This window comes from Simochromis diagramma, unplaced genomic scaffold (genome assembly GCF_900408965.1).
Source record: "Simochromis diagramma unplaced genomic scaffold, fSimDia1.1 OVJJ01000343.1, whole genome shotgun sequence".
In the NCBI taxonomy this organism is placed as follows: Eukaryota; Metazoa; Chordata; class Actinopteri; order Cichliformes; family Cichlidae; genus Simochromis; species Simochromis diagramma.
In genome coordinates, this window is record NW_024386831.1 from 5,820,472 (window position 1) to 5,842,641 (window position 22,170).

General features: G+C 40.1%; 2 protein-coding genes across 3 annotated transcripts in view; both read right to left on the reverse strand.

The window, feature by feature from the left end:
- Positions 1-278: 278 nt before the first annotated feature.
- Positions 279-11,495, reverse strand: esyt3 (extended synaptotagmin-like protein 3). The gene is made up of 23 exons (XM_040027663.1): positions 10,657-11,495; positions 9,925-9,966; positions 9,537-9,671; positions 9,350-9,426; positions 9,182-9,251; positions 9,006-9,095; positions 8,869-8,924; positions 8,638-8,758; positions 8,365-8,541; positions 7,243-7,325; positions 6,815-6,863; positions 6,588-6,677; positions 6,381-6,443; positions 6,235-6,294; positions 4,556-4,627; positions 3,587-3,673; positions 3,191-3,340; positions 2,726-3,066; positions 2,493-2,591; positions 2,267-2,398; positions 2,018-2,123; positions 726-775; positions 279-374 (listed from the first exon to the last, which is right to left on the reverse strand). Exons 1-23 carry the CDS (start codon positions 11,002-11,004, stop codon positions 341-343), a joined length of 2,532 nt encoding a protein of 843 aa, XP_039883597.1. The 5' UTR covers positions 11,005-11,495; the 3' UTR covers positions 279-340.
- A 3,180-nt stretch (positions 11,496-14,675) lies between these two features.
- The window catches only part of LOC120730974 (protein mono-ADP-ribosyltransferase PARP14-like), a 34,841-nt gene continuing 27,346 nt past the window's right edge, over positions 14,676-22,170 (reverse strand). For both annotated transcript variants that reach the window (XM_040027654.1, XM_040027653.1), the window contains exons 11-14: positions 17,663-17,887; positions 17,279-17,565; positions 16,708-16,882; positions 14,676-15,250 (exon numbers count right to left, since the gene is read on the reverse strand). In XM_040027654.1, coding sequence (XP_039883588.1) covers positions 14,958-15,250; positions 16,708-16,882; positions 17,279-17,565; positions 17,663-17,887 — 980 coding nt within the window. In that variant the 3' untranslated portion in view covers positions 14,676-14,957. The remainder of the gene's footprint in view (positions 15,251-16,707; positions 16,883-17,278; positions 17,566-17,662; positions 17,888-22,170) is intronic.

Genomic DNA, 22,170 nt, shown 5'->3' on the forward strand with positions numbered 1-22,170 from the left:
TATATATATATATATATATATATATATATATATATATATATATATAAAAACTGTCAATAAATCTATTTACAATATAACACTAAAGATGAACTTTGGTTCAGATGAAATAACCAAAATATAGGCATTGCTTTGCTTGCACAAACCTTTTTTCATTGTTATTAAGGGTCTTTTTTTGTTACAAAAAAAAAACAAAAAGCACACAGCACACACACACACAAAAATAAATCTTGGTTTGCTGTGTTTCGGATGAGTAAGGAGTATGAACGTCTGTCATTTTCTCTGCAGCGGTTGCAGCAGCAGCTTTTCAAGCTGAAGTTTCTCTCAGTTGTACATGCTACACTCACTTCTTCAGCCCGGGTAGAGTGAGCTCATACCTTCAGAGAAAAGAAATATCAGACGTTTATGTGATTATAAGTATAAAATAAAAATTAGCAAAGGTTATCTTCTATTGTTTTAATTCCCTTCTGCCATCAGGCAGATAGGCTCTATTCCCCTCCACAATTACACTCATCTGGGAAATTGTACAAAAACTGTTTATGCTACATTGCTATAAAACTTCCATAACGGCAGCAATAGTCCAGGAAGTTATATATAAAAAAAAAAAAGAAACAGGAAAAAAGTGCCCAACAGCAAAGGGGCAATCAGAGCGACACATCAGGAATTACTAACATTTTGTTTGTAGCTAGTGTCACATAAACCATGCAAAAAGAAAAGTGTCCCCTTACCACGCTGTGATGCCTTTGACTAGATCTATTTCTGACAGATCTATTATTACCTGTGGACAGAAGCAAAAATGTCATTAATTATCTGGAACAGGCTGCAAAAGAGTGACAGCAAAAGACAGTTTGACATGAAAGGGATCAATAAAAAACAAAACTGTTATAAGCCCGTTTGGAAAATGAAAGGTTGCATATTTGTTCGACAAATCACCGTGCACCGAGCAGTTTCACTAACAACCTTTTACCCCACAGCTGTAAAAGGCTTTCTGGGGTCTTGTCGTCAGACAGACACCAGTGGTGATGTAGGAATTTCAAGTTGATACTGCATCTCCTCAAAATCTTGTATGAGTTTTGAATCTTAGTGACCTCAATGTGCATTTCAAAACTCAAGTTTTTTGAGAATCTTGTTAATGTGATAACTCAAGGAAGGAAGTTACCTAGGAATTTCAAATTTATACCATAGGTTCATCTACTAGGTGGCCAAGAGTGACACGGGACGGCTGCAAGTAGTTTTAAAGCTTAGGTCAGGAACAAAAATATAGAAAGGGAAGTAAGTTTCACACAAAGTAATGAACAGTCTCAATTTTTTTTAATGGTAGTTTCATTTTAAAGACATAATATTTATCAAAAATCCAGAAAAAAAATCATAAAAGTTATAAACTGATTTGCATGTCATTGACTGAAATAAGTATTTGACTAAAACCAAGCCAGAATTCTGGCTCCTACCAATTTACTGTGATTACAGTCAATCAATCAAGATACTACTGATGTCAATTCATTATATTTATAAAGCACACCTGTCTACAGGATCAGTTTCCTCCATGTTTACAAGGAAGGAAATGCTGAGTATGACCCAAAGAAAGTCAAGCACGGAGCTGGAAACATAATACTTTGAGACTTTTTCCCCTTGTTTTTGCCAAGGGTACAGGACGATCTCAGCACATTAAGGGGTCGATGAACAGGGCCATAAAAGAACCTCCTTCCTTCAGACAGAACACTGAAGGTGGGTCGTGGATAGGTCTTTCAACATGACAGTGACCCAGAACATACCACCAACATGTAAATCATTTATCACTTTGATGTAATGCTTTCTTTTCTGGACTTTCGGTTCATATTCTGTGTTTCTGCATCAATATTAGAGTGTGTTCATTTCTTTCTAAGTTAGCAAAATTACAAATTCAGCAGGGGATCTAATGCCTTCCCCCCCATTCTACATAATTACATATTTTATTATTTATATTTTCAGGGAATCACTACCACATGTGTAGCTCATCTGATCTATAAGTATAATTACCCACCGAGCCAATGCCCTTTTTCTCTCTGGAGACCAACATCTTGTTATTTTTCACAGACACATACAACTTCCTAGTTTGTGCTTGCTCGAGTAAGACGTCAAACTCAACCCTGTGATGAAAGCAGGTTGGGACAAAAAGGAAACCACGTCAGTGGCTGAACTTTAAAGATACACAATCTGCAAACTATAAATGATCAATTCTTCCTATTTGAAAAAATTAGTACAAGATGGTTAATGAATCAGGTAAGCTTACTTTTCATTGAAGACAGGATTAGTTGTCCTCTTCTTGACATGCGTCTTCTTACGATGCTTCCAGGTTTGGTCGGGGAGGAGATACAGGCGGACGTAAGAGTCGGTGCCGTGCTCACTGCAGGGGAATAGGTTCCTGTGTGGTAGAGGCCAAGGTATTTAAGTTTTGAATATTTAATTACATTTTTTACTGCCTTAAATACTATTGAGGACAGATTTTTGGGACATACCTGCAACTGTTAACAATGACAACAAGCTTATGTCTCAGGGTTGCGTAGCGTATAACCAGCTCAATCTCTCCAAACGAACCCTGATGATTCCTAATGGCCCTAAAGAGAAACAAATATGCGAAGGTCACTTTTATTTCTACTCTTTCAAAAATGCAGCAACTGCCTCAGTTCACCATATTTCTAGAAAGGTTAGACGTCGACATTAACAGAACATGCAGAGAACAAAGTCTCACTCGGGATAGGTGGCTCCATCTGACAGGTCGAATCGTGATGAAGCAATGGAGTTCTCCGACAGCAGGCTGTGAGAGTCGAACCGACGCAAGTTTGATGATGAAGATGATTCCTTCCTGTTTTCAGGCGCCTGGAAGGAGCCACGGCGTTGAGCTAAATAACCTTCATTTGGTGAAGTTGGCACTTGTTTCGGAGTAGAGACAACAGGAATTTCTTTGGAGGAAACTGCGTTAGAAGAGGATGGAGCGTTGGAGGGATTGGAGACTGAGGTATTCCCTGCTTGTTTGACTTCTGAAGGAGGATTGACGATAGGCTTGGGTGGAGGCTCTTCCAATTTAAGAATCTGTGTGAGTTGAAGACATGAGCAGTGCTACTGTGGCTAAAACCATCACTTATGAGAGAGGTGGAAAACACAATGGGGAAACCAACAGAGATCATTTGCTTTGGGTGTATGTTTGCATGCCCACCCTCAGAGTGGCCTTCAGTTTGATCTGGCTGGTTGCTCCAGAGCGCTCCAGCAGGAAGCGCTGGTCTAGAGTCAGGTTGGAGGTGTTGAGGAGGCGACTGAGGGGCAAGCTGAGAACACCGAGTGGATTCTTCTTCTCAGGCTCTTTGACCTGAACCACATGAACAAAGAAAATATGAAAAATACAAATTACATTAACCTCATGAGGAGATCAGACAGATTGAAAGAATCTAGTTTCAGAATATGATTTAGAATTATAAGGTAGTTGTGGAAAAATAATGATTGAAGAATATGGTAAAAACAATTAGAAACCTTTACTTCTGTTAAAAAATGTTTTAAAAATAAATACATTTGCAAATAGCTTTGTTGCTTTTTTTGCCAGAGAAAGAAAACAAACCTGAATAGAGAGCTGCTGCGCTTTGACGTTACGCACAAAGAAGGTGAAGCCCTCCTCCCACACCGGGTCTTTGGAAGCATACACAACCTGGGAAACAGTGCATCGAGTAGTAAAATAAATAAATAAATATATATATTTTTTAAGACAGTTACTGTGCTACTTGTTTGCAATGGGAATATTTTTACAACACAGACTTTATATATATTACTGATCACAGGTCAAAGTGCTTCTAGAACAAAAATAGTCAAACATTTTTAATTTTAGGCCACTTTAGAGAAAATAATGCTTAGAGGTGCTGGTGGGCTTTAGTTTTTTTCCCCATGCTAAGTCAGTCCTAAAACTAAAAGTTCTGATTTAACTAGAAATGACTAAAATGTGTTTTAACACCTGAACAATTGGCAAAAAACAAGCCCAAATGCTGTAGTACTTCATTCAGGTTTAATTATGTTGGGCTTAAAGTGAATTTATTAAATGCCTTCTTACACGACTAATATTTTCTTTTAAAATATGCTGTTAACAGTACTGTGACCCGTAGGATCTGGAGCAGTGAAATACAGATAATCTCTGTTCTCTGTTCTTCTTCTCACGGAAATAACAAACAAGTTTGGTTGTTGAGACATCCACAGACAGACACGTTTCTGTCACAAGTGGGATTTTTGTGTATGTGTGAGAATTTAGTTGAAATATACCTGCTATGCTTTCTAACAAGTTTCATAATAAAGCTCCTCAATGTAGACCATTCTCTGGTTTAAAAAAATAAAGTGCTACATTATGAACAAAGGGGAAATATTATCACACAAAGTGTTCACAAACATAACTACTGTATATAAACAAAATTGTAAAGTGGATAAACGGTAGCAAATCAGCAAGTCTAACCATCAGGATTCATCACATATGAACAAGAATATAAAGAACAGAAACATTTGAAGGAGAAAATGACGTATCAGCATGTTTAAGTGAGAGCAATACCTTGCTTTTCTTAACATCCTTGTCAATGGAAAATTCAACAAAGGAGTTGGGGCAGGCGACTCTCTTTGTGAGCTGAAAATAAAGCAAATCAGTGAGACAGTGAGAGTATCAGTTTTCTAATTACTGACTTCTATGTCAACATTAATACCAGAATGACCAACTTGCAGTTGTAAACCTCTAATAAAAGTACATCTGCATCGGCTGCGGCGATGCGGATGCTGTTGTGGTGAAGAGAGAGCTGTCTGTAAAAGCAAAGCTCTCAATTTACCGGTCGATCTATGTCCGTGAGGCTGTGGGTAGTGACAGAAAGAACGAGATCGCGGATACAAGCAGCAGAAATGAGCTTCCTATGAAGGGTGGCTGGCCTCTCCCTCAGCGATAGGGTGAGACCTTCAGCCATCTGGGAGGAGCTCAGAGTAGAGTAGCTGCTCCTCCACCTCGAAAGGAGCCAGTTGAGGTGTTTTGGGCATCTGACAAGGATGCCTCCCAGAGAGGGAGGTCTGGGCTTCTCTACTTAGGCTGCTGTCCCCGCGACCCTGGCCCCGGATAAGCGGAAGAAGATGGATGGATGATGAAAAACAAAACAAAAAATCCACATAAGATCTAGATAATAATAGCTACAAGGTGAACATCACCTTCTGGGATTCCTCAACTGTATTTAACATGAGCAGTTTCTACTGAGACAGAAGCCACAGGAAATCTCACTAAACACGTCGTTTATCTCATGGATCACTGCATACCTGACAGGCAGGCTGCAGTATGTGACACTCGGCGGCAGTCTGCCTTCTGCCATTGAAATTCTATGTGGATTCTACAAAACTTGGGTGTTTGTCAACAAGCAGACTGGAATCTTATGAATTCAACCCAGTATTAAATGCAAACACACCACAGAAACTGGGATATGTGGGAAACAGAAGTGTAAGCTGAGATTCATTAGAGGCACACACACACACGCACACTACAATGGCCAACCCTCCTTTTTTGCATTTCAGGATAATGAAACCTTAACTCAACACACTCAGTGTTCTCTCACACTTTACTTTTCACACACTTTTGACTGCTTTTTCATCCTATGACCAGCAGAGGACAGTCAGAGGCAATGAAATTATGCCACCTTGCACAAAGTGGAAGCTTAAACGCTCTGAGTAAAAACGTATTTATTCATAAAGTCTAAGAAAACATCATTCTACAACTAGTTTAAAATTGTAGTAGTTTTGAGTTTTTCTCAGCACAGTCCTGACGAGTTGTGCGAGTGTGAGAAACTTAACCTGGAAAAGCCTCACGTGATATGAAAACTAGCTGACAATAACACACCCATACAAAATGACAGGCATGCACCAGACAAACTGGAAGGACCAGCTTTCAGACACAACCACACCTAGAACTACAAGAGAAAGCTAATCTGACCGAGACATCAAGATACGAAAGCGCTATCAACTGCACAGTGTTAAAATGAAACAGAAGCCGAGAGTTTTATTGGACAGTCAAAGAAAACAACCATCTGCGTATGTGAACGACAGACTTTGAGGCAAACATCTTCTCGATTTATCATTAAGAAGGAAAATAATTATGTGATGTGTTTTTTTTTTTTTGAACAAGCAAAATGAAATGTAGAAAATGCAGAAATGACGCCAATTTTATTAACTGGCATCAGTTATGCAACGACGCTCTCGTCTTACCCGTTCTTCTTTGGGGTTCTTCCCATGTTTATGACGGTCTGCAGCCTCGCGGCCATCTTTCTATACAGAAGTGGAAGAATATGGCTGAGCACACTTGAATCAATGCCTTACAACAACAGCAATATTTCCCATTAGAAGATACTTACTGGTAGATCAGTGGCATTGTCCAGATACACTGCAAGCATAGCACAGGCAAGGTTGTCGGTGGACTGGAAGAAAGTGTTGGAGAGGGAAAAATAATGGGATTTATGGAGCAGCTGAGCGCAGTGCACATCCCGCCGCAGCTTTTAGTTCAAAGTAAAATGTATGAACGCGGATGTTAGCGAGACTGAAGAAACACTGGGCTGCTGTACCTCCTTCATCAGGCTGGTGTCAGTCTGAAGGGAAAACCACTGGAGCTTAAGATGAACTTCACCGTGCTGTATATCCTCCAGAGCAAACCACTGGGAGAATAAGAGGATGTTTCAAAAGCTTTAATGTAAATACAAAACTATAGAAAATAGTAACACATACAAGAGCATTTGATAAGACATGTTGTGTTATAGAGATTACTGAGCTTATTCAGGATAAAAGAGCGCACCTGATCCATTTGTTTTCCCTTCTTCACTTCTCCCAAATCGAGGTTATATCTAAATAGATGTAAAATAAAAACATAACGTCAATAATGCGTCAGAACTGCGTGTTTATATCACTTTCATAGCTACAAATCCACTGATGTCAATGACTCTGGGAAGGACTAATACAAGATGATTGATGCTATCCACAGATTCTGTCCAATACGATTTTCTGACCATAAAAAAAGACCTCAACAGTTTCAAACTGTTGCCTGGTTCTTAAAATGCACTGAGGCAGACGTGGCTCTGCACCAGTACAATCTGAGGCAATGTCCCCCTTTGCCCGGCCGGCGGGATGACAACAACAACCTATCAGCCTTTTACTGATATCAGCAGAGGGCTAAGAACCAAAGAAATCATAGGTAACACAAAATGGCACAAGTATGCTAAATACCTTCCAAGAAAATCATCTTTGTCTGTGTCCTCATCATAGAGCTCTAACTCCAGCTCTTGGCCCGGCGCTTCATGGACAACAAACTGCATAAAAAAGACAAAGATATCTCAAAATGTCTTTCAAGTTTAATGAGTCTGACTTCTTAGAATATTATGGGTAAGATTTTTAGTAGATTACTTATAGAAAATGGGATATTAGATACTAATAAATTGTAGTCTTCAAATAATGAGTTATTTGTTTTTTACAAGCAAAAACAAGCATCTCTGTCTTCAATAGCATGATGCAGACGAGATTACAGTGTAAGAAAAACGTCTGTGTTAGGATGATCGCATCAAATCTGCGCAGGCCATCTGCTCAACCGTCTCCGAGTTACGTACAAATTTTACAAATTTGAACATATACAATGATTCTTGAAAGATTTTAGCTTTGCATATCAGATACTTTTCAATATATATTTTTGGGAAAATGGTCTGTTGAGCCACTGTCAGGCCTTTTTGTGTACAATCTGAGGCAATGTTTGAACATGAATATCTCAAAGACTGTTAAAGATAAAAGCCTAAAATGTTATCTTGTCTGTCCTGCGTAGGTGTGGCAGAGGAGACAGGTGCGTGCTGTGACTGACGACTGTCGCTCTCTCTATATATCTGGGGATGGTGGAGATGGTGGGGATGGTGGGGATGGTGGAGATGGTGGGGATGTGAGTGTGCAGTGGAGGAGCTGAGGAAGGAGCTGCCTCCTGATGCAAGCGTGCCTTCATATATAATAAAACATCAGCACAGCAAAGACCTTTGTGTGCGTCGGGTCCTTACCACAAACTGAAGAGAAAATACTTTTGATAAATATCTGCAGTTAAAAAATGTGTTAAAATCAATTTTGAAAAAAATACTGTTGAAAATGATTTGATGTGTGAAGCAAAACTTTCACAGCTTTCATTATGTAAGTTCAAAATGTTTTAGGCAGATCAGAGACAGTTGTGCAGAAATTGTTCTAAAAACTAGCTGATTTGAGCTGATATCAAGTTTGTCTGAGAATTAAAAGAGGGACAAAAACAGCAGAATCAAATAGTAATCCCATTACTGAAATCAAAGTGCGTGTCACTGAAGTGTGTTTGTGTTAGCCTACCTCATACACTTCATTCCATTTTGGGTGCAAATTCTCTTTGATGGTCTTGCTTTTGAAGTGTATGTTGCCCACTCTGAGTGTGGCATAGGGGTCTGATTTGCCTTTCACTAAACCCATCATGTATGTATCCTTAGCCACCAGATCTCTTGCCTCCAGCAAGTGGACCCTCACCACCCCCTAGGAAGAAAAAGCACATGATTCATATGAATGATAGAATCTTTGTATAATTAACAAGTAAAAATAGGTTAAAAGAGCTGATGTGATGGTACTTACACGAGGAAGTGGAAACCTCATTTGGTCCATTTTGACCTGGTCTATGAGGGGAATACACATGCGGTTGGGCAACACCATGAGAGAAGCGATGATGTCTATGATAGTCTCCTCTGACAGTGAACTGTAAGGCAAAAGATGGAGTGAGACAAATAAATATCAAAAAGTCTGGATGACCCTAAAGAGACAACAACAGAATGATTCAATTTAAAAGCACCTCTGGGATTTTCTTACCCAAAAGCAGGGCTGTCCAGAACATTTGTCATGCCAGTCCAGTTTATTTCCAGTGTCTGAAAAAAAATCAATTGGAGATCAATTGGAGATTTAAGCAATGTTAATCACATAACGGATTAAAATCTGTGGCCACTTACAGGGCGGCGAATGAAGAAAAAAGTGACTCCTCCCACCAGAGGTGCTTGACCAATAAGAGGCTCTAAAACAACTCTCATCATCCCCTGGAGCTGGAAGATTTAAAGAAAGTTTTAGAAGAACAGTAAGAACATGACGCAGATAGAAAGAGAGAAGACAGAAAAACTGAGACGCTCACTTTAAGTCCTTTCACACCAGCTGTGATTGCTGAGTTCACCTGAGCGTCGATGTCCACATCACCAGAATAACTGCAGAGTGAACTGAGCTGGTCAGACATAAATGATAGCAAGAGAAAACAACATGCAGACTACTTGGAATTTACATTTTAAAAATGTATTTGACCGACCTTAAGTTCATGTCCAGAATCACTTCCCTACGTTCCACTTCATGTGTGTATGCTCTTATTCCAGTGATCTTGAGAGGCTGAAAATAAAAGCATTTAAAGAAACTCACTCAGTCACAAAACTCATTGCATATTAAAGTGGACTTGAAGCAGTACAAAAAGGAATGGTGCATAAATCACAGCAACTCACTACGTGTCCAAAATGGATCTTGGTAAAAGTAAATGCTTTGAGTGCAGTACTGCAGGTCCTGACAGACTTCTGGATGTTTTCTCTTAATAACTTCTCCATGTAAATCCCAAAGAAGGGCCACGCCTGCTCCAACACCTGAACACAACAAAAAACACCATGTGGAAACACCTTGATCAAACAGTAAATGGAATCGTACTTACAGTGTACTTTTAAATTAGGTGAACTCGAAATTACTTTTAACAGTAATTAAATGAAAGATCGTCACTCATTCAGTCTGCTTTCAGCTAATTTATCAATGAACCCCCCCAGAGTGTTGATGGGACACATACTTGGTGTCATACCTCATAAAGCTCAGATGAGGTGGAGTAAGTGAACTTCAGTACTATACCTTGTTAAGCCACTGAGCCTTCTCCACATCAGTGAAATTCACCTTTAGGAAAAAATAGATTAAAGTTAGAAGTGGTTTTGTAAACATAATCTCCGTTGAAACTGTCTGCACAACATGCTGACATGAAGAGTGCAGAAGATGAATTACTTATTAATTATACAATATAATTATAGAATTAGTCATGCAAATATAATTCATTTAAAATGAACTCATCCAACTGCTTTAAAATGAGAATTCGGGTGTGCTGTATTTAAAATATGTCTTGCATGAACTGAGACTTTGATGTAATTGTCATCAGGGGCTCTGTCACCAGCAAGTTTCATGGTCATGGACACACGAACAGATAAGGCTGTAAGACACAAACTACAGGCATCAGTAAAATCTGACCTGGTTTCACAGCCACTGTGCGTGCTGAACTCCTGTAACATTAGAAGAAACCTCTTTCATTGTCTGTCCTAACCCTTGTTGCGTGCCATGAGTCACTCTTTTGGGTGAGTGTGGTGCAATAAAAAATGGACCAGCCTGAGTGTGTCTTGTTATGCAAAACAGTGCAAGGGAGAACGATACTATTTCCTACAGTTTTAAACAAATAAATGACATGGTAGCTTTTTCTACCATGACTGGAGAGCTGCTGACCTGAAAGGCTTTGCTGCCAGGCTGCTGAAGTGCTCTAAAGCAAAACAGACGCAGAGCGACAGTTTCTTACTGTACACATATTTACACATAACCTACCCAAGATGCCATTTGTAGGGAACCTTTCAGCTCAGTGTTGATCGTGTGCTTTTCATTGTCCACAAAGTCAATAGCCGATCCGATCCGGGCGTCCTTCCACTGGCGATTTTTCTTCCACCAAGTGAGCACAAACATGCACAGCAGCACCCAGCTAATGCTGAGGCCCAGGTAACCCGTCAGGTATACGGGGTAGAAGATGAACACGGCTCTCCCGCAGTAAATCAGAAACTCCATTAACATGCGATTGACAGCCGAGGAGCTCAGTTTCTCAGTGCTCATCGACGGGCTCTCCCCGAGCCCCGCTCCCTGCACCGGGCCGCTGGTACTCCCCGGTCCGGGAGATGCCATTGGGTCGTTGTACGGCTGACGACTCGGGTCGGGAAGTCCAGAAAACCTGTGTAGGCGCAGCGCCCGAACAAGCTGCTGTTTTGCGTATTTCGTTTTACAGAGCAGCTAAACCAGTCCGCCGCACTCTCCCTGCAACCATGACAAGTCCTACAAACTTCCGCGTTCGAAACTTCCCATGGCAGGTAGACACACCTGCGCCCATGGGTGGGGAATACAGTCCGCGTAATTAAAAAAATAAAAATAAAACTCCACCCTAACAATAACTGTGGAGCCATATATTAGATTTTTGACTTTACTTGATGGCCACAGCCATTTTCATCCTTTTAGCAAAACCCACTTCCACCTGTTCTGCCAAATTTGACCTCTGTTCCTTTCACCTACATCTCCACTGAAGTCTGTTCCAATCATCACTTTCTCCCCCTGAAGACACACTGACAACACTTAGCATCAACCCTTTGATTTCCAGCCTGGAACCCATGATTCTGTCTGACAATTAAAAAAAATAAAACTAAAACTCCACCCTAACAATAAACAAGAAAAAAAAAACATAAGCGTGGCTTTTGCGCACGCGCGCACACATGAAGAAAAATCATTTTCAAATGTCGTGCACTCTTTCACTCTTTGGCGAACAGCGCAGCAGAAATCCAGATATAATAGTGCAGTGACTCACTGTGTGCTGCAGATAGCGCCAGAGTGCAGGCGACACCAGAGACTCTGATTTAAGTTGGCGTTGGAGGAATGGCGCCACCTTCTGGAGGGAGCAGAACACCCTTTCATTATTTCACTGATCACAAAAACCTCATTTACCTCAGAACGGCGAAACGGCTTAACACCTGCCAAACCGATGGTCTCTGTTTTTCGACCGTTTCAACTTCTCCCTCTCTTTCCGCCCAGGTCATAAGAACGCTAAAGCTGATGCTCTTTCCCGGCAATTTGCTCCAGACACGGACCAGACCGTACCTCCTTCAGTGCTGCCCGCGGCTTGTCGAGTGGCGTTTCTGTCGTGGGGAATTGAAGAGACCATCCGACAGGCCCTCCAGGATGAACCTGACCCAGGAACAGGGCCTGCTGGATGTCAGTACGTTCCTTCGGCTGCTCGTGCTACAGTGATCAGGTGGGCACATGACTCTCGATTCTCCTGTCACCCTGGAACTGCCCGTACCACTGCCCTGATCAAGCGCCACTTTTGGTGGGAGTCCCTGGAGCGTGATGTTCAAGAGTATGTGGCTGCCTGCGGACCCTGCGCCCGGAGTAAGACCCGCACCCAGCGACCATCTGGACTGCGGCAACCACTGTTCATACCCTCTTGCCCTCTGGTCTCACATTGCACTGGATTTTGTCACCAGACTTCCAAACTCCTCAGGTAAAACGGTGGTGCTTTCCAACATCAACAGATTCTCTAAAGATGCCCACTTCATTGCCCTGAAGAAACTCCCCACTGCCGCGGAAAACTGCCAAGTTGATGGTCGACTACGTCTTCAAGCTCCTTCTTATGTAAGAAATATAAAATGTAATTAGGTATATGTATTGTATAACAAAAAAATTTAATTTAAAGTGGATAAACAAAAACTCATTTCATAACGCTTATAAGATTTTAACTGCTTACCAGTACAAGTAGGTTAGTGCTGTGTGCTCTTATTACTTTCAATTTTTCCCCTATAAATGACGTTGGCTTAGATTGGGCAGGACTCTTGAGCAGTGCCGTTCGAGGAGGGGGAAACAAACAGAACTGAGAGGCCGTTTGGAGAGGTCAGCATCCTGTTTTCATGCTGTCGCTTTCTCCTTCACCTCCACCTCAGTGCTTTCTTCTGAAAGAAGGCACTGAGGCAATTTTTAAGTAATTTAATGACACATTTCAGTGGTGTAGATTTTAAATATCTACACCACTGAAATGTGGTGTAGATATTTCAGTGGTGCAAACTTTTCCTTTTCAGGCAGGAAAAGTGCAAACTGTTTTGATAACACAGGGTCATTGTTCCTGTTATGTAAAAAATGTTGCTCAATTTGTATATTGATAAAAGTGATAATTCCCTTTAGCATTTATTATATCCTTTATAATCTCTATTCCTGTTCTTCTTCCTGGTTTCATAATATTTAGTTATTGTAGACTGTGCCAGGACTCTTGGGCAAAGGAATCTCGTTCATCAAAGCTGCTCTCTATCAACAAACTTCCTACTTTGGAAGCTCTATTGGACATTCTCTTGCCGTATGTTCTTATTTGTAGTAGTTAGCTTTTTGTGGTGGTTATGTACCTGCCAGTTCCGAGGGGCAAAGAATAGTCACAACCAGGTGATTGTGAGTCATTACGAGTTATTGAGTGTTGAGAGATTTTTTTTAATTTTGTGAATTATGCTTAGTTGTAGCTTCATTAAAGAAGAGGAGTTTGTGAATTGGAGCCAACACAGAGAGAGAGAGATTGAAGCCTTATGTTTAGAGGAATGTGGTGACATCCGGTTTTAAACAGACAGACTGGCGCTCCCCCTCTCTCTCTTCCCTTTTATGGAATGTCTGCATTTCTATACATACTACCTCCTTTGTCAACAGGCAAGCTAATGGTCTCTTTTTCCTAATATGGAAATGTTTTTGTATTCTGAACATGCCACTCCTACCTCCTTGAAGGATAAATAAAGAAAGCTCTGGATGCACTGGGCGGTCTTCCCTCTCACTCATATCTGCCCTGCACACGTTGCTGCGGGATGGATCTGGGCGATGAGGGGGGGTCGTCCATGTGTGCACATGTATTAAGATATCTTGAGTCTGAGTTCCTTTGCCTTCTACAATTTCTCTTCACATTGAGTCACTGAGTCATTATGAGACAGACAGCATTCATCTTTAACCATTTATCTCAAACCAGGTTCAAGATGAACTTATATGACAGACTTTAACATTTATGACCTCTTTCAAGGGAAACAGGCACAAAATCCAAACAGTTGATATTTTAGATCATTCACCTAATTGGTTGACAATTTGCATTAATAATGTTTTAATAATAATTTACCATATGGAAACTGAACTTGAATATCTTAAACAATCCAAAGGTTCAAGATGAAACGGTAAATTAAACAGATACAAAATAAAATGGAATAGTAGCACCACCCCTGATGGAGGATGCATATAAAGCAGTATTAAAGAGTAATATAATTACCCAATCTGATGCACTAAAGAAGGTTAAACAAGAGAATATTGAAATATTGAAAGATATCTGGAAACATTTTGACCCTTAGTTTGATCTCCCTCTCCCCTAGTATCCCGAGATACTTAAACTCCTCCACTTGGTGCAGTAACTTATCCCTGACCTAGAGTGTGCGCTCCACCTTTTCCCAGCTGAGCACCATGGCCTCAGATTTGGAGACGATTATTTTCACTCACGTTGCCTCCCATCCAGCTGTAAATCGTGCAAGCTTGAGGCCACCACCTGGTGAAGCCAACAAAACCACATCATCTGCAAAAAGCAGGAATGAGATTCTAAAATGACCTAAGTGTAAGCCGTCCTCCAGCTGGCTATACCTAGAAATTCATCAAAATTATGGACAGATTTTCAGATCTGGCTGGCTGTTCCTCTCAATCACTTTCATTGAAAACAAGAGCATCTTTTTTACCTGTGTCTAATTGGAAGATATTTATATATGTTCAAAGAAATTACTAAAAACATTGAACAGATGCTGTTCAGAAAAAAAAGTACAAACATATAAAAATTCCAGACTATGACATATTTTCCTTTAACAGTCATAAATTAGAGACAAAATGTAGGTAAGTCATTTTAAAGTATTGTATACTAAAGATTAAATTGTTGTGCTTTATTTTTTTCTGAGGGCTTGTTTATTTGAACAGCAGCAAATTTCCGTTTTCTTATAAAGCTAAAAATGATTCTTGATCTGATGTACACATGCATCAAAAACAGTGCAGGTAAAAATCAGGCTACAGACTGTTCTAAGAGCTGTTTCTTGAGGTTTTTATCTAATTCGCTTGAATGTAATCAAATATTCAGGATACGCCTGGGCGTCATGGAAGACAACAAACATGGTGGGATTGGGGGTTTTGTCCACAACACTGTCGTACAGGTCAGTGGAGGCGGGGCCTTTCACTGGTGGTTCAATCATGCCTTGTTTTCCAACAGTGAAGTCACCAGTCAAAACTCGGCAGACGTATATAAACTTCTCCCCGTTCTGATTAGGCTTGGAGTAGGTATTGCTAGCAGAGTAACTTACATTGACAGCAAAATATGTGCCATTGCCGTAGGATGCAGCTGAAAATAGAAGAGAGAGAAAAGAAGAGAAATCAATGAAAAAGATATAACATATTATCTGCCATTATTATTATTATTATTATGATTAATAATAATAATAATAATAGTAATGACTACTACTATTAATAATAATAATAGTAGTAGTCACAGCACTCCAAACTTAAATACTAAAACCCAATTTCAAAAAAGCGGGGGCAAAACATTTTTTTTAAATAAAACAGAAAGGAATGATTTGCTAATCTCATAAACTAAGATTCTATTTACAATGCAACATACTGTGGAGACAGACATTCAAACTGAGTGTAATAACTGAAATTCTAGTGACATTTACTTCAGTCACTGCTCTCTCTCCACTCATGGCAGTCTAACACCTCATCAAACTTACTCCAGAATTCCTCTCTCTTCTGACATCACACCTATAAGACATACATACATTTAACATTACCCCGGTCTGACATCCTCTTCAACCTTATTCTGCCTTGATGATACTATTCACATACTCTTAATTCAAGATTGCACCTAATCTGTTTTCCTTCCTGTCTATACCATGGTAGAACAGGTTGAATCCATCTCCAGAGGTCCTGGCCTTGCTTCCCTTCCACCTCATCTCCTGCAGTAACAATGCATCTGTCCTCCTCCTATCTGTCATATCAAACAGCTCGCTCCCCTTTGCTGCTGCTTAACACGAATTGCACCTGTCCTCTTTATTGTCTTTGAGAAATCACCCTTACCCACACACTAGCACACTTTCCACAATAGCCTCTCTCCAACAGCACCAGAGGTGGTTGGTGTTAACCCAGTCCCCAATGGATCTGGCATGGTAATCTCAATCTTTATGATCTGCATGTTTGATTTGGACAAGATTTTCCACAGGATGTCCTTCCTTACACAACCCTCGCCATTTATCCAGGCTTGGGTCTGTTACTAGGAGTACACTGCCTTGTGCCCCACTGTAGCTGGGTCTTGAATGAGAATTATATGTTGCTGTAAAACCTGTATATATCTTTCCGCATTAGTGATATCTTTCCAAATGTGGAAGCTGTTTATTCCAAAGACAGATTCTCCCAGTCTTTTGTTGATATTATGTACTGTAGATAATGAAGTATTCAAAGTATTCTCAAATTCACATTGATTAATATTTTTTTGAAAGTGTTCAACAGTTTGCTCACTGTTGAACCTAGGCCCGTTTTTCTGGGAAACTTTGCCTCTCTAAGATGGTATGTTTTATACCCTTTCATGTTACTGATCAGTTGTACTAATTATTTGCAAAATGACCCTTTGGCTGTTGCTTTTTGGGACCACTTATTTTCCAGTCTCTTTGTGTCCCTAACTTTTTTGAGCTGTGTTGCTAAATTCAAAATGAGGTAATTTTTTTTTTTATAAAAAGTCAAACATCTCAGTTTAAATATTTGATGTTTTCTGTTATGATCCACAAACATGGTCCACAAACATCTCACCATTCTTTCCTGCATAGCTCCTGTTGAAACCTCGCTTATTAATATTTGGCACATTTGTGTTGCAGGTACCATGGAAAAGGCGTCTCTCGTTATTCTGATGACCATTTCTCAACTCCAAGTCACGCTTCTTGATCTGTAGACACTTCCACAATCCAGGATTCTGGATACGCTCAATCTGAGAAGAAGAAAAGTGCTTTTTGTGTAGACTGATGTAAGTTTATTTTAACTACTTTTAGTCAAAATAAGTTAATCTGTTTTCCTTGAAAGATACTTTTTTTTAAAAAGCTAAAAAATAATGTTTAATGCTAATTTCATAACAGTTTGACTGCATAAATCCCTGAACGTATGTACAAAAATACATTTTAAATACATTAAATACATTTTGAGTGAGAGATTCTTTTGTGGACATTTTATTACCCAAAAAACTTTTCTATGGAAGTTATTTTAAACAAATTTGATTAAAATCATTTTTTGAAATAATCAGTCATTATCCATGCATCCACCAAAAACTTTCTGCTCTAGTGATCTGAGTGATAAATAAGAAATTAAAAGACCAAATTGTTAATGCTACCTTCTTAACATCAACAGTTTGATTGCATGATGCCTGGAACAGCTTCAGGATTTCATCATATTCTGATGTATTGGCCTGTATCGCAAAAACCTGACATGGGGTAGCTGGCATGAGTTCCCAGTGCCCCGGAATGCCATCATCTTTTTTCCTGCTTAGCATCTCAGTGTTGTCTTCAATTTTGATCGTCTGAAGTTTTTGGATCAGTTTCTTGGCTAATTTTACATCAGCCTGAGTGTCACCACAAATGTGGAAGCAAGTAGCATCAGTATTTCCACCCATAAACATTTCTGAAAAAAAAAAATCAAAAACATTAGAAATTAAGGTTCAACACCAACTGGAGACACTAGAACAGTCCTAGTAGGTTTTTCTCATACATATTTTTACCTTTGATTTTGCAAATGCCTCTCCAGGCCCCCTTTCGTTTTTCCTTAGGATTAGGATCAGTAGCTGCTCTCTGTTCCAGGCTGCTGTGGAAGTCTTTTAGCATAGCTTTCTGGAAAATAACTATGCGGATTGTGGTCAGGGGACCGAAAGAGTTTTGGCTCAACACATCAATTACTGCATCCAACATGGCATCTGCCACCAGTCTTGCTTTTACATTACCTTGACCTAAAAAAAACCCCATAATACTATAATTATAATTTGAAGAATTGATTTGTTAAAGGTACATGCTGAATGTGTAGTCTTAAGGTTTGTCAGTAAGATTTCCAGGGCATCAAAGACTTTCTCTAAGTTGATGCAAGTTACACAGACAGAACTTTAGTAGTTACGTTGTCTGATAATCAGGTGTATACGCTAGCAAGTTTCATTTCTAAGGATAGACATAAGACTACAAAAACTACAGAAGTTTTTACAGTAGAAGTTGTTACAGAGTTTATATTAGCTAATCAGTTATCTTACTGAAACATAAATTTCATGTACACTGTTTTTGTTTTTGTTTTTTTAATGGAAGTTTCCATAAATGGTAACATTCAATTCATAAATTCCAAAATTTAATGTGTGGTTAATAACAATGAAAAAAAATGAAACACAGAAACATACCAATTCAAAAATGATGGGTTTCGCTTTATTTCCATAGTTTTTTTTATTTTTATTGTGTACCTAAGTCCCTTGCATACATAATGGGTCCCACTGTTAACTGGATGATCCAGATTCAAAAGTTCATCTCTGTCAAAAAATCTTTAGTCATTGTTACAGAAGCGTACCATCTTAGAACCTGCCTTTGGATATTTTACTTATTTTGCCATTGCACACCCTCATGCCCTCTACCTTAAAAGATACAAACAATTTGGTTTGGACTGCAATTTTTGTGAATCCAAGCAGACTGCAAAAAACTATCTTGCCAGGGAAATTTTGACTTTTTTTTGTTTCACCATAAAGTTTAAGAGGTGTGTAGCCCTCATTTAGCAAAACAGAGCTTAGATTACGGTATTTTGTTGTATTCGTATTCGTTGTATTTTTTACTCAGTTGTATATAGTATTTGTATTTGTATTCTATTTTTATCTTATTGTATATTTATTTTATTTTATTCTACTGTATATAGTATTTTATTCTATTCTGTACAGTTGTGTACTGTATTTATTCTTATTGTATTCTAATTTTTGCCTCATAACTTTTGCACTGTCCACTTCCTGCTGTGACAAAACAAATTTCCCACGTGTGGGACTAATAAAGGTTATCTTATCTTATCTTATCTTTTAAAGGCTACAGTATTGTGTGCCTATTAGTGTTTGAGGCATACTGAAGAAGAACAAATATCAAGCAGACTTATATGGAATTTCTGCATAAAAAGGGATGAAGGTCACAGAAATTCACCCACCATGGCTGCAGCACATAGATCATGATCACAGAAGATTATAAATGAAAAGAATACAGAATTCTTTTTTTTATTTTGCTAACCAAACAATTGCATTGGAATAAAGTAATGTTTAAAATGAGTTGGAAAATTTTACTATTTTAATGAAATGAATGTAATGTTTACCTTAATTTAGAAAGAAGTACCTTGCCTTTTACCCATCTTGGATAATGGTGCAATGAAAAATCCCAACAGGAAATGACTCAGGGAGCAAGCTGTGTGTGTCATGTGAGTGAGGTAGAAAGAAGATGACATGGCTGTTTATACTGAGTATATAAAAATCCTGCGCAAAAAGATCTAGCTGTTATTTCCTGCCTGAACCATCTCAACTGTTTCCTTTCAATGTGGAGGAGAACAAACCCTCTAAGCCCGACCCAGGTGGCTGAACTCCTCACCCTATCTCTAAGAGAGATAACAGTCACCATTCAGAGAAAGCTCATTTCTGCCACTTTCATCCGTGATCTTGTTCTTTTGGTCACAACCCTGAGCTTGTGACCATAGGTGAGAGTAGGGACGTAGATAGACTGGTAAACACATCACCACCTCTTTTCATCACTGCAGCTACAGCCCCAATACATTTGTTGATCTCCCACAGAAATAGAACCACATCGTCTACAAAAAGCAGAGACAAGGTTCTGAGACCACCCAAATGAAAGCCATCTGCTACTTGGTTACACCTAGAAATTTTGTCCATAAAAATCATTAACAGAATCAACGACAAAGGGCAGCCACATGGTGTAGACCAACATCCACCAGAAGCAAGTATGACGTAAACTCTTACAACGGTTGTATAGGGACCAAATAGCTCATAGTCAGACACCCCATACTTCAGAAGCACCTCCCACAGAATACTCAGAGGGACATGGTCAAAGTCTATTAAACCACATGTACACTGGTTGGATGAAGTCCCATGTACCCTCAAATTTCCTCAAGAGGGTAAAGAAATCATCCAATGTTCTGCAAACGGGACGAAAACCACATTCTATTCTATTCTAATCCAGAGGTACCGCTCCAGATTTCTATTCAACATTGTAGAGGCATGTTGACTAGTGGTGCAACGGATCAAAAATCTCACGGTTCGGATCGGATCACGGTTTTAAAGTCATGGATCGGATCAATTTTCGGATCAGCAAAAATAGAAAAAAAAAGACAAAAATTCTACTCGCCGTTTACTTATTTAAGTATTTTTTGCCTATTAAAAAACATTCAACTGAAGACTCATTCCACGCACTTATATAAAACAAATTAAGGTGCAATATGGACATTATGGACCATGCTGGGCAGCCTCTGCATCCTCTGCACATGGCTATAAACAACCAGAGGAGTCTGTTCAGTGACAGGTTGCTTCTCCCAAAGTCAAGGAGCAGCAGACTTAAAAAGTCCTTTGTCCCACACGGCAACAAACTGTTTAACTCCTCGCTGGAGGGGAAACAGGGACAGAGGAGAGGGGAACAAGTAGCTGTAGTGCCTTTTCACTGTGCAATAGTTTTTGTTAATATCCAACGGTGTAATAGACTCACAATACTTAAAATGTACCGTTCCCTGGTATTCTTATTCCTATTTATTCTATTTATCCCTTTTGTATTCTCTGTATTTATAAATGTGTATATGTGGTATATTTCTGCTCACATTTTTGCAACTTCTGTCGGTGCTGTGCTACTGGAAACTGAATTTCCCGGAGGAACCCACCCGAGGGATAAATAAAGTTTCATCTAATCTAATGTAATCTATAGGGCAGTGCAGGGCTTTGTATCTACCACTCCGCTGTGACGGTCACGTGGCTTTCCGTTGCCCAGGAGCTCCACCCATTTGTAGTTTGAGCAACAGAAGATGCCTGGGACAGTTCAGCCATAACTTTAAACTTCTCCTGCTCATACATGCTTGGAACGATGTCACTGAAGTGGACGCGCAACAAGAAATCATAGCGTGGCTCAAGCACGTTCATCACAGTTTAAACCCCTTGTTTTGCACAACAGACGACGGCCTCCCGTCTGCAGCTAAACACCCCATTAGCTTTATTAATAGCTTTAGCCCGGTCGGACTGGGCAGCAAAGGGCTGCTTAAATGCCGCAAACTCCTCTGCTCCGCTACTTGGACCGCTAGCGCTGGCCATAACTACCACTTGACAGACTGACTGTGCGCACCACGCACATACTTTCTTTTTTCTTTTTCGATTCTTCGGATCACGTGCGTACCGAACTGTGGAGTGGGATCGGTTCAGATTTTGGATCAACCGTGATCCGTTGCACCACTAATGTTAACCAAGGCAGCCCTAAAGCATCCTTCAGGAATTCTGGGTAAACCTCATCCACCCCAGGGGCCCTGCTACCGAGGAGTTGTTTAACTGGCTTAGTGACCTCACCCTCAGTGATGGGTTAGTCATTCCCTTATCCCCCACTCTGCCACCTCTATGAAAGATATGTCAGTGGGATCCTGAGTTGCCAGAACTGTTTTGAGGTAGTCCGAAGTGCTTTTTCATCTGCTCTAGGCATTCCAAGATCCATGTGTGAGGCCATGAGTTGTAGGTTTTCTTGTACTTAATTCAGGCAGTGCAATTATTCAACACCTGAACGTGCTTCAACAACGTGGCTTGCGGCGAATCCTGAGAATTTCCTACCGGGACCGAATAACAAATGAGGAGGTCCTACGAAGAGCAGGCACCCGCCCATTAGCCGATGTTGTTGCAGAAAGGCGCTTTCGCTTTGCGGGACATATTTTACGCCTACCCCCTCATCGCCCAGCTAAGATTGCCATGACATGGCGTCCACGCACTGGCAAGCGAAAGCAAGGCCGACCAAAGACCACATGGCGTCGAACATTTATGGACGATCTGAGAACTGTCGACATTGCCTGGGACGAAGCTGAAGCAGTCGCTGCTGACCGACATCGATGGAGATCACTAGCTGCCCGATGCGCCGCTCGGCGTAGGAGGAACTAAGTCTAAGTCTAAGTAATTCAGGCAGTGCAGAGACTGGTCACTCTGGTCTTACAGTTTTGAGTTACTGTCAGTGAAAAGTTTGCTTCATGTGTAAACAT

Excerpts from the sequence above, each read along its gene's own strand:
- esyt3 (XM_040027663.1), bottom strand. The coding sequence starts at position 11,004 with ATGGCATCTCCCGGACCGGGGAGTACCAGCGGCCCGGTGCAGGGAGCG. Across the intron at positions 9,096-9,181 it reads CTGGTGTGAAAGGACTTAAA|CTCCAGGGGATGATGAGAGT; the intron begins GTGAGCGTCTCA and ends TAAATCTTCCAG. Across the intron at positions 6,678-6,814 it reads AGGGAAAACAAATGGATCAG|TGGTTTGCTCTGGAGGATAT; the intron begins GTGCGCTCTTTT and ends TTATTCTCCCAG.